A 15,485-nucleotide genomic window follows, 5' to 3' on the forward strand; every position below is an offset into this window, starting at 1 on the left:
AAAAGTGGCTGCATTGGTAATTACAAATACTAGCAATATAGTATTTTTGGTATGTAAACTGTACTTTATATTTCTTGCAGGTTCTAACATGCAAATATATAAAAATTAATGATAAACCTATGGTTTGGACATACAATGTATAAAGATAAAACAAAACACAACAAAAAGTTGTAGGGACAGAGGAATTTAAGAAGAATGTACATATATGCTATTGTAGTTAGGTTGGTATCACATCAAACATGATTGTTAGATACAGGCTGTTCAATTTAAGCCCCATGGTAACCACAAAGAACATAACGAACATTGTATACAGAAGGAACTCAAAATGCTCCACTACAAAAAAATGTGAGGGTAAGCATTTAACAGAAGAATTGAGGGACAAAAAAGGTACACGATTTACAAAGACCAAATATCGAAATCATCATTTTAGGCTGTTCTTCCAGTTAAACAAGCTACCTTACATCTTTCCAATAAATTTTCTTTCCTACTTAAGTTAGCCAAAGACAATCGTTGTTTCTTACAACCAAACTATCTTGCCTACAGAGAGCAGTCAAAATGGCATTGAATAGCCAGTTACATATGCTTTGTTCTAGCACATTATTTCTTTCATTCAAATGACCCTGCAGATCCTGGCTCCTTATAGCACCCCTGCCTGTATAACCCCAAGCAAGGCTGAAGAATAGATGCCGCCCTATCTTTGATGTATAAATTATGATTTTTGAGATTTGGAACCAGGTGCCAAGATGCTGAGTAAAGTCCCGAGTTTCGCAATGTTGATTGGATCTTCAAAGTCACAGAAATCCAAAAGTTTAAAATAAGGCAGAATTAAATATCTTTCAGAACAAAAAGGTAAGCCTGAGAACACAAGAAGTTTTGCCTGAAAGGGTTCTTTCCTTTTCCATAGGCAGATAGGGATATTGAGAGGTTTATCTGGGAGGAAAGCAGAATTTATAGAAAAGGATATTATGCTACCCCTAATTAAGTTATAGAAATTCCTTTTTCACTGTTGTATCTCCAATGCTAAACATAGAGTATATGCTCACAAAATTGACTGAATAGATAATGAAGCTTTAATCATGACCAATTAAAATAAATTCCATTAAAAAATGATGCCACCCTTCAGGGGATGGGAGAGGCCATGGCGTGTACAGGAATAGGGGAATTTCTCCAGCGTATTTTAATTGGATTTTACAGAGCAAGGGTGGTGGAAGAGGAAGTGTCATCCAGTTGCTACAATTATTCTAGGCTGCTTTCCCGTCTTCCATAGAACAATTCCCATTTTTCTTTAACTAGAAAACATTTTTCTAGTTAAAGCGATTAAATAAACAAATCAAGTGGTTAAATAAATGTTCAAATGACAAGCAAGGTTCCAGATGGCCAGGATTAGCTAAGATGTGGCAAGGGCATTTTACAAAGTAATTTCTTATGCAAAACATTTCAAAGCATTGCTCATAAAACTCCATTAAAATCTCCTTTGGTAGACCAGCCATCAGCTTTCCCAACTGTAACCATACGTAAATACGTGATCAAATTGCTTTTAAACGTCTCTGGGGACACAATTACTTTGACAACTCTTAAATGAGAGCTGGGTATTTTAAGCTTCATGCTAATCCCTTCTCCTGCTCCTCCAGCAATTAAGAAAATTCTACCTCCTCACTTCCTGCCTTCCCCACCAAGGCAAAGGCAGAGGAAGCAATGAGAACAATCTGGAATCCTACGGTTTCAAAACTGGAGGAGATCTTAGCAATCAACTTTGTGAATTCACATCTGGTACATCTGGTACCAACTCTACCTGAGTAATCCATTTACTAGCTCTGTGGTCCTGAGTCAGTTTCTTAATCTCTCCATGATGCAATTTCTCCATCTGTAAAGTGGGGATAATTATAATGAGCTCATAGGTTTGCTGTGAGAACTGATGAAATAATACGGTTAAAAATTTAGGAAGTTCCTGACAGAGAAAGCATGATAAACAGCAGTTATTTTTATTGCCATGCGTTCTGACTAAAATCATATTACCCTGTATTTTTGTACACATTATTATGAACCGATTTTCATACATTTTGGAACCAGGGCTCTAAATTATTTAAGAAATAAAACAGAAGTCAATTGGTTCAACATTTCTCCTGGTCATTGATTCTAAGAAACAGAAGGTCAATGAGCTGGTTCCTAAAGGCGAATGGAAACACTGAGATCACATTGGCCACCTGTGGCAGAGCTGACAGCGTGTACAATCCTTTCACAGGCTTAACCCAGGACTGATCTCCTACCTGAGATGGGTGAAAGCAGCACCCTGGATGATCTCTGAGACCAAATCACTAGTCAAGATCAACTAAAAAAAGAAATGTCAATCACAGGAGACAGATGAAGTAGAAGCTGCTTTCAAGACCTGCATATGGGAATAGAATCAGAAAACGAGAAAGAAACCTGTCCACCACAGACTTCTTGCAATTCCTAGCCCATAAAGCACAAGTGCAGTAAATTGAATTATGTACCCCAGGGAGAGGGGGGTGGTTAAAAAACAAACACGCTCTTAATCTTAATCCTCTCCTGTGGGTGTGAACCCATTGCAAACAGGACCTTTTGAAGATGTTATTTTTAGTTAAGATGCGGCCTAACTGAATAAAGCTGGGCCTTACTCCTGAAACCAGAGGCTTAAAGACACACTGGGAAAAACAATGAATAACAATCTGGGAATTTAGCCTATAGCTGATAAGATGTCACTGAAAAGCCTCTTGGGCTTTGCACATGTTGTGTTGTTGGCACCTACCGATGGCCACATCTTCTGCAGACCCGAGCTTAAACATTACTTCCTCTGCTTTGGGGGCTGTGCCCTCCAATAGCTCCTCTGACATCTTATTCTATTCCAACAGCCATCAATTTTACTGTGATTGCTTATTTAGTATCTGTATTCTCCACCAGACTAAAAACTCTAAGAATCGTCACCACTGTATTTCCAATGCCCAGAACAACTCCTGGCAATTAATAGGTGCTCGATAAATACTTGATGAAAGGAATAAGAAAAATAACAGTTCATAACTTCTGGTATGAAATTCAACTCAAAAAATATTACTAGTATGCACAAAGCATGGACCTGCCCTCAAAGAGTATTATATAAAGGGAAAACTTTAAAAAGTACACTTTCCTTGCAGCAATTCATTTCAATCCTACTGGGAAAACAAATCTAATTGTGTGAAGCAAGTTCACAATGACAGATGCTTTTCATTTGTATATTAAATAATTGAGTTATTCTGCAGTCACACATCTCCAGCACAGGATGAAATATGCAATTTTTGAGTCAGAAATGTGCATTTTGCAAACAAATGTTTCTAAAAAATCTGTGACTGAGAAAGTATTGGAGGTTTTTGTAGGTATAACACACCAAGTTACCAAGTAGTCAAGAGGGAGGATGACAACTCAGTGGGAACACGTCAAAAAGAAAATCTCGCAATGCTATAGAGAACAGTATCCTCAATAAAGAGAAATAAATTTTTAAAGGGGATTAAATATGATGCAAAATATAAGACAATGTAGAGAATGTCCAGAGAAATGAAATCAGAATGGCTAAAAGTCTGAAACATATAACAAAAGAGGCCAATGGGAGGATCTAGGGTTGTTTGGTCTAAAATAGAGAAAGCTTGAGGACGACACATTTATGTCTTGTTGTGAAGACTCCATCAAGAGACCTCTGGGGCCTTCAGTCAGGTCAAAAGTTAAACATCTGCTGTTCTTGTCTGCCCAGCACCCCGCGCTCCAGCGGGAACTGTCATTCTCCCATGCCACGTGCGTCTGGTAATCATGATCCGTCATCTTCAGTCCACAGAGACTGGTCAAGGGGAAGTGTGTGACTCAAACAAGTCAATCCAAGTTCTTCCGTGAGAACAGCATTTAGATTTCTATCTCGGACTCATGAGAACAGATCAAGATTCATACTGCCTGTAACTTCTTTTCTTTCTTGGTGGAAGAACACAGCCTGACAATGAATCCAATAAGAAATAAGAGCAGAGAGGCAAAGGGAAGGAGAGATGGCACAGGGTCAAAAAGGGATGGGTATAAAGAGAGGAAAAAACATAGAAGAAAACAGAGACAGAGAGAGATACTGACAGAGAGAAAGAGAAGGAAAGAGAGGGGCAAAGCAGAGGGGGGAGACCGAGACAGAAAGAGAGAGAGAGAGACTAGATGACATTGCTCAAACTCGTGCATAAAGCCATGTCTGAAGTCAGATTTTCCAGTTAATTAAACCAATCAATTTAAACCTGTCACAGCTGCTGAAAGAGGCCTCACTAATATATACATCATCTAATAAACAAACACTATACTCAGGTAATTCATTGGGATATATGGGGACAGCCCTCTTCAAAGGCTTATTTAAAACATAAATCCATTTGGTAAAATACCAGTATGCTAACTATATAAAAAATTACTTGAAGGATATTTATAAGATTTACTTCCTACAGTGGTTACCTCTAGGTGTGCAGCTATGAAATGGAGGGGGAGAATGCAGGACATTTTTTATGCTATACTTGCAAACTGATGGAATTTTTGTTTTTTTTTACAATGATCGGTATTATTGCTATAATTTACAAAATTGTGATATTAGAAAAGAGGTTGTTGCAATAGATTAAACACAAGGATGTGAACTGACACGGGGCAATGAAAATGAAGATAAGATGAATGTGAAAGTTTGCAGAAGGAAGAATCCACAGATAAGAGGGGGTGAGGACTCCCTTAGTGGAGAATTAAAGGCATCTTAGAAGAAAGCAGAGAGAACACACTGGGCAGAGAGATTTCCACCATCACCTCCCTGCCTTGCTCCAACCTTTCTGAATTGAGCATGTTCTCAGCAAGTGGATGAATATTCTGTTCCAGAGACACTTGCAGTTAAAATATTGTGAATCACTTGCATTCAAGAAGAGCAACATTCTAGTGGAGGAAAAAATGAAGTTTAAAACCATTATTTCTTAAAATTTAATTTTTTTTAAAATATGGTTTAAAATGCTAAAAGAAAAAATATATAGTGGGAGCTGGGGTGTAAAAAAACTTGCTGTTTTTTCCACTTATTACATCAGTGATATCTTTTTAGAACAATACATATAGCTATTTATCATGGCTTTTAACAGCTGCGTTATATTCCACTTTTTAAATCAGTACTCTACTACAGACTCTTCGTGGTTTTCACCACAGAACTTTAAAATTAGAAAGAAGATCAACTGTACTGTAGAGCTTTTAGTGCAGTCTTTGACCTCCCGTGACCCAGTATATGATGCAGTATTTTCATTATGTTTTGAAAATTATTTTTAACGAGACAATAAACTCTCATTAACAGATTTAGTTCTCAAAGCAGTAGGAAGCATCAAGAATGGTAGTTGGGGAGATGCATTTTCAAATATTGAAGGAGACCGTCATTCTGCAATCTGGGGGGAATTAGCAATCAAAGAGAGCATTCTTGCTAAGAAGCACTGCCCCTTATCCGTCATCCCAGAAGATTCCCTGCCGCCAAGGAGGAAGCCCAAGGTTCTGGCCAGGGCATCAGAACTCTGTGTGTTTCCACCAAGCTTTGCCCAGCACAGCTTTCCCACAGAAGGGCCACAGCAAGGATACAAACTAGCCGATAAACGAAATTATACTTCCACGGGCTAAGATGCTGCCCTACGATGTTCTCAGGGTGGGTCTTCGGGCCCAGTGACAGTACCGCTCACTCTTGGGACAGGGGCCGCCGGGGAGAACTGGCAAGTTTCCTAGGCTCTCAGAAGGAAAACAAAACCAAACAGAATCATCTGACCCCACCATACTGGAGATTTTGATACCCATGACCAGAGAAAGAAAGAGAACGACTGGCAGGATACTTTAACTCTGCTCAAAACAAGAATGTGCTCAGTATGCTATTAGTTCAATGTTTTACCAAATACCTAAATGAGAAATTACTTCATTACTGGTGGACTGTTCATCTCCCTCCCCCCACCCCACCCCCAGAATGTAAATTTCACAAGGGCAGGAGCCTGCCTTGTTGCTTTGTTCATTGTGGGAGTGAGAGACATTTAAAAAGAAATTACACCGGGATCTTAATCACAATCGCACCAAGTCTACAAAGGAGAAGAACCGGAGTGACGATTAGAGAAGGCGTCTCTCAGGAAGCTCTGAAGGACAAGTAGGGGAGCAAGGGTCAAAGGGGCTAGAAGCCAAGGTCCCAAGGAGGCTGCTGAGTACAGGGCATCAGACAAAGAGAAAGAAATCCCTGCAGGAGGAGCTCAGGGGTAGGGCTGGCAAAGGGGCACGAGGCGGGGCTGGGACATGGACAGGAAACAGATGATGCAAAATCCCCCAGGCCAAGCGGTTTGTTCTTACTTCTTAGTACAATCAACAGCCACAGGAGGATTTTAAGCGAAGGAGCAGCAGGATCAGATTTGTGTTCTTTAAAAGATGGCTATGAGATCTTACATGTGGACAGTGGATCAGAGGGGGACAAAATATGTTTGGGGAGAACAGTTAGGAGATAATTACAGTGGTTTATGCAGGAGACCAGTTTGCACGTGGATGATAGAGGCAGAGAGAAATGGACAGACTAGGGTCGGTTTAGGAAGAAGATCCAGAGGATGTGCCATTATTTAGAGAGAACAGGAAAGACCAGCATTCAGAACAGCCATCTGGTTTCTGGCGGGTGCCTCAGCTGGAGCATTCACTGGGAAGGAGGTCCAGGTTGGAAAGAAAGATCATACGTTTTGTGGATAGTCATAAGAAATTGAAATAAACAACGTCCATTATCACTGAGTACTGTGTCAAGCAGGGCCAATGCTGTGCTTTACCTGGATTATCTGATTTCATCCTAATAGCAAATCTATAAAATAGGATTTTTAGAGATGAAAAAACTGCAGCTTAGAAAGGTTATGTAACTTATTGCCATCCTCAGAACTAAAGAGCGGCAGAGCTGAGATTTGAACCCAAATCTCTTCTATTCTAAATCAACCAGTTCTTCATGACAACTCAGTCCTACTCAGAGCAAAAAGTAGAGTCCTACTCAGAGCTTTTAAAAGAACATCAGCAGAACTTTGGAACTCTGAAGCCGATCCTGCCTAGAAAAGCTCCAAAACTTTTCTCAGGGCTGCTCAAAGTAAATTCTCCACACCAGAAAGATGATTCTCCACTTTCTCCCATTCTTTACTCCTTACCTGGCTTATTTTTTTTATCCTCTTGCTTTGACCAAACTTCAAGGTTACCTTCAGAGGCTCTGATCCACCCAGCCTCACCTTTACTAAGATCATATAATACCTCCACTCAGCCTGGAAATAATCACACACAGGCTACCCTGGAATGACATACACTTTCTGCTTCTCAACATTTTATTTTCTGTAATGTGAACTTCCACAGAGCATACTTTAAAAAGTCTTAAAAAGTCTTTCACATACTGAATTTAGATTGTTGTCTATGAGCTAAGTAAATACAGATTTCAAGCTATGACACATTGGGATTGGCTGCCAACCAGCAGTTCAGTTTGACCAGTTCAGTCTGACACTAGCTCTAGGTGTATTGTAGAGTCTCATTATACATGCATTTAAGTTAAGCACATTCAACTATTTATTTTCTTGGCAGAGCAAAAGAGAGGGTGGGGAGGAGGGCACAATTTCAAGTGAAAAGGCCCTTAAGTTTGCCATTCCAATCAATGAGCACATGTCCCTTGAATGAGATAGGAAATAAATCTATTTCTTCAGCTGGTTTTGGTCCCTACGACTCCCCTCACTGTGAGTAATTATCTGGGCATAATATGATTTCAATATCTAAAGGAGCGTATTTCAAATATACCTTTATCCCTAAATTCAGTCAACTACTCTTTTTTAGTTCTCAACTAAAGAAACAATGCCCTGCCCCAAGACTGGAGAAGAAACTGGGTCTGCTGGACTGCAAAAGGTTTCCCTTGGTAATTCTGATGGCATATGATTTGCATCCTACAATTTATTTTGGGAATGAACCCCTGAGATATGACTGCATGGATGATGGTAAATGTTAGTGTAATCATCTGACTTTTAAAACTGCATTCTGCCTTTATTAGTGAATGCAAATGAGCAAGAACAGGAAAATGAGAAGTGCTGATACAAGCGATAACCATACAGCTCCAACCTAGCACAAATGAGATAAAGAAGGAAATCACTTGGCCTCCTGAAGTCAAATGTAAAGAAAAATAACAAAATTATGCAACAGGAATGGAATGTTAGACCTGGCTCCAAAAGACAAACAATTATTGAGGCATTTACAATCATCTGTAGTTTTCTGGAAAATAATCTCTCTCACCCACCTTACCTGCAATCACCTGTGCATACTATAAACACACACACATGACATCATGATGTAGGTGCATTTTCAGGTAAAGATCATGTTCAAACATAAGGCACTGTCATTCTATACGGTTCCCAGTGCCTACCAGGTAGGCATATTCTTTTTTGCCTTTGGGATCCCTCAGAAGTCAGCCCATACCACCAGTATGTGATTTAGAGCTTTGCAGTAAATTCAACTGCTGTGACCTGCAGCTGTCTAGACTGTCAGTTTCTTGAAGGCAGGTCCTATGTCTTATTTATCTCTAGCTCTGCAGTACCTAAGACAGTGCCTGACTACAAGGGGCCCTCTGCAAAGGCCAGAGAGTGAATAAGCAAATGCGCCTCTCTGAGATTTCTTTCTTTTAATCAGGGAAGAAAGGAAGTCACTGTACAATGTCAATCTGGTCTTTGTCCCCAGCGTGGAGCGCTACTGCACAAGTTGCTCCATCCTTACCTATCCAGGGAAATGCAGCACAAGTGAAAAATTGATGCCGTTGTGAGCAGGACGTCTAGAGATGTCCGGACGAGGCAAAACATCTCCCCATAAATCCAAATGTCTTGAACCAGCTCAATGGCACCGAAGGGCATTACCAGCACCGAAACCAGCAGATCCACAAAGGCAAGAGATACAATGAAATAATTCGTTTTTATTTTCCTGTGGGTAAAAAAGTATAAGGGGGGGGTCAGGGGGAAGCAGGGAAGGAGGAGGAAGAGAGGAAAGAGGAGAAAAGGGAAGCAAAGAAAGAAGGAAAGGAGGGAGAGAGGAAAATGAAAGAAAACTCAAGCGTGCAACGCATTTGATGAGATTAAATTTCCCCTTTGGGAACATGCTGAAAAGGCTCTGTGTGGTCCAGCCTCAGTGCCTTCTCCAGACCTGCCTTACACCAAAATCCCCCTCTTCCTCTCCCCTCTGACCACACTGGCCTTCGGGGTCCCCTGTGCATCGGGCTCCCACGCGTGGGCCTTTGCAAGGTGCTTACTCTTTTATGATTGGCCTATTTAAGCCCCATTATACTCTGTCCCCTACACGCTTGTTCTCGGGGAAGCCTCCTAAGATGCTGCCCTCACATACAGTGGCCACATTCTGCCACTGTACACTCCGACTCTGACTGCTGTGTCCTCACATTTGTGACTCTTTTCATAATTGCACTTTTACATCTATTTGCATGATTATTTGATCAGTGCCTGTTTTGCTTAGAGAGGAAGGCAGGAGATGAAGACTTTTATCCCCTTTTTTGGCCTGGTGGTTCTCAATCCCAGCTGCACACCAGAATTGCCTGGTGAATTTTTATAACTACTGATGCTCAGGCCTCACCCCAGATCAATTAGTTCAGAAACCCTGGAGGACTGACATCCTATAGGGTCACCGGATAAAATACGGACACCCAGTTAAATTTGAATTTTAGATAAATGGAGATTTTTTTTTTTTAGTGTAAATGTGTCCCAAATATTGCATGGATCTTACTTATACCACACATTAGTAATTTATTTATATTTTTTCTACTAAAGAACTTGTGAGTTTACAAAAAAAGCCTGCAGAAAATAGAATTCCCACATAGCCCTCCCCCTACATACAGTTTTCCCTAATATTAACACTTTGTATTAGCATGATATATTTGTTACAATTGATGAAATGATACTATTATAATTATACTATTAATTATACTCCCCAGTTTACATTAGGTTCACTGTTGGTGTAGTTCGGTCTTATGCTTATTTTTTTTTCAATTTTTATTCTACTAACATATAGATAACCTAAAGATTCCCCTTTTAACCACATTCAAATACAGAATTCAGTGATATAAATTACATTCACAATGTTGTGCTATCATCACCACCATTCACTACCAAACTGATTTCATTACCTCAAACAGAAACTCTGTAGCAAGGAAGCATTAATTCCTCACTCCCTATTCCCACATGGGACCGTGGGAACCTGTATTTTACTTTCTGACTATGAATTTGCTTGTTCTAATTATTTCCTGGCAATGAAATCATACAATATTTGTCCTTTCGGGTCTGACTTATTTCACTTAACATGATGTCTTTAAAGTTTATCCATATTGTCCCATGTATCAGAACTTCATTCATTTTTATGGCTGAATAATATTCCATTGTGTATATATACCACATTTCTGTTTATCCATCATCAATGGATGGACACGTGAATTTCTTCTATCTTTAGCAATTATGAATAGTACCACAATGAACATCAGTGTGTAAAATTCTGTTTGAGCCTCTGCTTTCAATGATTTTGGGTATTTGCCTAGAAGTCGGATTGCCAGGTCATCTGGTAATTCAATACTTAATTTTATGAGGAACTGCCACACTGTTTTCCACAGCAGATATACTGTCACCTGCAAGCCCTAATCATTTATTTTACTAGTAATTTTAAAAGCTCTTCAGGTGATTTTAATTGCAGCCAGGGTTGGGACTGGTGGAAAGACAGAAGATCCAGATTTAAATCCTGGATCAGCTACCCCTGCTCTGAATGACTGCTAATGTGGGGAACTTAGATTAGAACTGCTCCTAACAGTTGTATATACAGTAATCAAAAGCATTTTCTTTAAAAAGGAGGTACAAAGATAAAAGGAGAGTTGGAAATATACTTAAGTACCGGAAAAGATTATAGTAGAGTTGTATGACCCCTTTTCCCCTGTTCTGTTTTGCAAGAATGGTTGCCAAGCATTTATGTTTTTTCTCCTTTTCTAATTATAAAGCATAATGGAAATGTGGAGAGCCCAGCACTGCCGGGAGAGCCCAGCACTCCACCAGGTGTTCTCTGCACTCACCTGAGCTGCCTGTCCCTGCACACGGCCACCATCACCAGCAGGTTCCCCAAGACGGCCATGAGGATAACTGCCGAGAGAAATGTGAGCAGTACCACCTTCTCCACGGACCCGAAACCCTCCTTAGAACTGGAAGTCAGACAAAAAAAAAAACACAAAGATATGAAGGAGACACCGAGACATGGGTCAGAAAATTCATCTTTTCCTCATTCACCTTCACAAGGGTAATGTCACCATTAGAAATGACAACTCGTGTTGATTGTGAACCTCGCACATGCTAGGGGCTGCCTCTGGCACTTTACGTATTATCCTTGTGCTCCTGCAGCCACGTGGTTGAATTTTGAAGATGAGGAGGATGAAGCTGATAGAACTGATTTAAATAGCATAAGATTGCACAATAAGTTCACAGGTCACTCCCATCTATATTCTCCACCACAGAATTTGTGGCTCTCCTTCGGAGCATTTACCTTAGTTTGTACTAAAAAACATATTTGGTTGATTCCTATTGTATGCACCAATCCACGAGGAAATTTCATTCGCTAGAGTATATATTCAATATGTCATTCACATGTATTAAATGAATGAATGATGGTGCTGGATGAATGAATGATGATGGCTTGAACCCAGGGCTGCATGATTACAAAGGCCACTCTGCTTACAGTACCCCATTCCAGCCCATATGGAAGCTGGTCTTGGTTGGTCCCAGGGAAGGAAGACCACAACTTAAAGGATGTTCTTATATCAGTTCATCAGCTCAATTGATTTTCGATTCTGTGAAGCCCATTGGAAGGACAGCAGCCCTGAGCCACATTTCTACTGCTATCTGACATACATCGTTTTTTCACATGTCAAATTGGTTTCTTATCAATTTCAGCATCTGATTTGATTCTTCAAGCGCAGCCCTCCTAGTGCATAAACTCAGCATTTTATTTCATTAACTTGGAAATGAGTATCTATAAATAAAGACAATACTATCTTCAGACTATGTATAAATTCCAGACTATATACAAACTGACTGATAATCTTTTTCATTACAATGCCCAGTGCAATTTCTGGCCCAGTGTCCAGTGTATAGTAAGTGCTCAATTATTGGCTGAGTAAAAGAATGAAATGAATGTTTTATTTGTATAGAGTAATAAAATGTCTTTTTAAAGTTTGGGCTAAACCCCACATTTCAATATGGGAATACTGAACCATAGAGAGAGGGAAACTGCTCATCCTGTGAGCTCCCCTCTGGGGCCTCATGGTCCCCCAAACAAAGAATTGTCTGTCTTCACTGAACTTCTCTGACTAAAAATCAAAATGGCTGTGGCTTCAACTCTGCAAGTGAAATCACTGCTCCCCCTACATGGGACATGACATCCAGGGGTGAAAGTCTCCCTGGTGGTGTGGGAGATGATTTCCAGGGACGAGTCCGGCCCTCGCACTGTGGGATCAAGAAATCCATCCTGGCCAAAACAGGGGAAAGAAGTATAACAAACAAAGTATCAGTGACTGAGAGAGTTCAAATAGAGCTGAGAGGCTACTCTGGAGGTCACTCTTACACAAGTTTCAGTTAGACATTCCTATTTTATCATAACTTGCCAAACCCCAACCAAAACCATTCCTGCCAATCCTAAAGAAACCCTAGGGCATTACATAAGATTCTACAAAGGTTACATGCATTAGAGCAACTTTCAAGAAACCTATAACCTCCAGATGGGTCCCTGGACCAGGTAAGTTCTGAAACCTAGAGGGCCCAGCCTCTCCAGAGCATCAGCTAGTTCCATCTCCCTACCCCATAGTACTGACAGCCCCTTCCAACATGAATAAGTTAGAATGGACATAGCCTAAATACCCCTAAAGGGTGGGCTAGAAAAATAAAAGGTAATGGTGGAGTAACGCAGAGAGGTTTAACAATGAGTATGACTGCTGAATCATTATATTCTTATTTCTTTTAGTCTCCAGTACCTTAGAGCAGCTAGAAGTAAAAACCTAAAATTCTGGAATTGTAACCCATGCCAAACTCTGAAATCTGTTCTACAATTAATTGTTGTGATGTGCTTTGAAATTTATTGCTTTTTTATACATATATTATTTTTCACAAAGAGAAAAAAGCTGATTGTGATAATAAAAAAATAAATTCCTCCTCACCTCTGATGTTCTGGAGCAGCTAGAAGGAAAAATCTGAGATGATGGTATGGTAGCCCATGACAAACTCTGGGATCTGTCCTGTAACTATTTGTTGAAGAGTGCTTTGAAAACTATTGCTTTTTTCTTTCTTTGGTTTGTATATATGTTATATTATACAATTTAAAAAGTTAAAAAAAATTGCATAAAAATAAATAAAATTAAATTAAAAATTAAAAAAAAAAAAATGGCTGTGGCTCCAAATGGCAGCTGCTTGCCAAGTCCAGGCCTGGCCAGAGCTACTTCCACTAAGCCTGACTTAAAAGACAAGATGCCAACTGGACAAAGGGATCATTCTTACAGCTTTTAGAGAAACAGAAATTCCTCCACTCTGCTGAGAAGTGCTTCACTGATTATTCATTCATTCATTCCCTTCATTTTCTGAAGTCTTTAATTTACAGCTGGGTTCAGATGAAAAGACTTCCAGGTATATTCACCTAAACGTTCCTTCACTTGACTTAAAACTAATAACTATACAAATATTTCAGAGGAAGATTTAATTCAATGAGGAGAAAGGCATTACTGTGAATTAATAGAGTGATGTGGCCATCAAAACAAATCCGAGCTTCGGCCATGTTAACTGAGATCAAGTGTCTAACAAAGGAGGTGACAGTGGTTCTCTGCCTTGTTCTGGTCAGAAGCTGTGGTTCAGAGCCCATCTGAAGCTTGTTGCCTGCTCAGGGTCTCTGTACTTGTTGCCTCTTATTGGAATGCTTCATCTTGTGGCTGGCTTCTTCTCACTAATCAGATCTCAGATTAAATTTAATTCCCTTTTAATGTTGTCCCACTCAACAGATACTTTTTCATTGTCTTTATAATACTTAAAATTATCTGAAACAATTTTTTTTATTGATTATTGTCTGTTCCAAGCCACCCTCCTTTCCCATAACTTTGATTATCTTTGTCATCAAAATTCCCAGTGCAGTTCCTGGCTCATGTCTAGTGTATAGTAAATGTGCAATTATTGTCTGTGTAAAAGAATGAAGTATTGTACTCATAATCGTGAGATTTATTCTTCAATGTCTTTGCACACTGGTAGAAGGTACAAAGGAGATATTTTTCTTAAAGAAGAGATGACAAGGATGAGACACAAAAGCCATCTTTATTTGAAGGACTGTCATTTGAAATAAGAGTAGATTTATTCATTTCTTCATTCATTCAACGATATTTTCTGAGCACCTACTCTGCATTAGATATTGTCCTAGGTTCTAGAGAAACCGCAATGCACCAAACAGTGCCCTCAGGGAGCTTAAATTCTAATGCAGCACCACAAACAATATATAGAAGAAAATATATAAGATGTCAGCTGGTAATACATGCTCTGGCAAAAAAAAAAAAAATAGGGGAGGGTAAGGGGGACAAGACAGCACATTGGGGATGGAGGGCTGACCATTCAATAGGGGTGGTCAGAGACAGCTCATTGGGAAGACTGTCACACTTAATGTTCTGCAGGCTACATAACTAAGTAAGGACCAAGGAGAGGCCCTAATTCTCAAGCTTGGTTGTTTTGCACATTGAAATAACCTGTGAAGCTTTGAATAAAAGTGCTGATGCTGGGGCCTCACCCTCAGAGATGCTGATTTAATGTCTGGGTTTGGATTACAGCCTAAAAATTAGGACTTTTAAAAGCTCCCAAGTGATTCCAACTTGGGAATCAGTTAGAGGGAAGCAAAATGCGGTTCTGCATAATAAAAGCGTTCTAAAAAGTAAAGTGATCTACAACAGCTTCTTGGTGCTGCTTTGAGCTCCCCAGTATGGGAAGTGTCTGAGAATACCTGGATGACCATGTCCCCATATTGCATAGGGTTCCACCTTGGAGGGAAACTGGAGTGGCTGAGTTTAGGTGTCTTCCTGACTTATCATCTAGGCTCTGAACATATCCTCAGGACATGGGTTCTCCATCAAACACAACCTTGACATGAGAACTATTTCCGCTGCAGTATCCTTTCTCCTTGAAAGAGAAGAAAACAGATTCAAAGTGTCTTCAATGAACATCTCTGCCTTCAGAGGATGCATATTTCAAATCAAAGGGGAATATCAGGGTTAGAGAGCACCAAAATCAACGTTATGGTTCAGTTATGGCATGCCAATTAGGAGGTAGAAATAACTAAACTTTAAACTGTGAATGACAAAATTTAACCATAGAAAGAGTTTTTCTAATTAGGCAGAACTGTCCAATGAACTAAATACAAGTCCTGTAGTGATCATTAAAATTTGCCAGGAG

General features: G+C 39.8%; 1 protein-coding gene across 3 annotated transcripts in view; it reads right to left on the reverse strand.

The window, feature by feature from the left end:
* Positions 1-15,485, reverse strand: part of HTR4 (5-hydroxytryptamine receptor 4) — a 182,776-nt gene that overhangs the window by 73,057 nt on the left and 94,234 nt on the right. For all 3 annotated transcript variants that reach the window (XM_077138070.1, XM_077138072.1, XM_077138071.1), the window contains 2 exons: positions 11,096-11,221; positions 8,758-8,958 (listed from right to left, as the gene is read on the reverse strand). In XM_077138070.1, coding sequence (XP_076994185.1) covers positions 8,758-8,958; positions 11,096-11,221 — 327 coding nt within the window. The remainder of the gene's footprint in view (positions 1-8,757; positions 8,959-11,095; positions 11,222-15,485) is intronic.

Source organism: Tamandua tetradactyla, chromosome 20 (genome assembly GCF_023851605.1).
Source record: "Tamandua tetradactyla isolate mTamTet1 chromosome 20, mTamTet1.pri, whole genome shotgun sequence".
Taxonomy (NCBI): domain Eukaryota; kingdom Metazoa; phylum Chordata; class Mammalia; order Pilosa; family Myrmecophagidae; genus Tamandua; species Tamandua tetradactyla.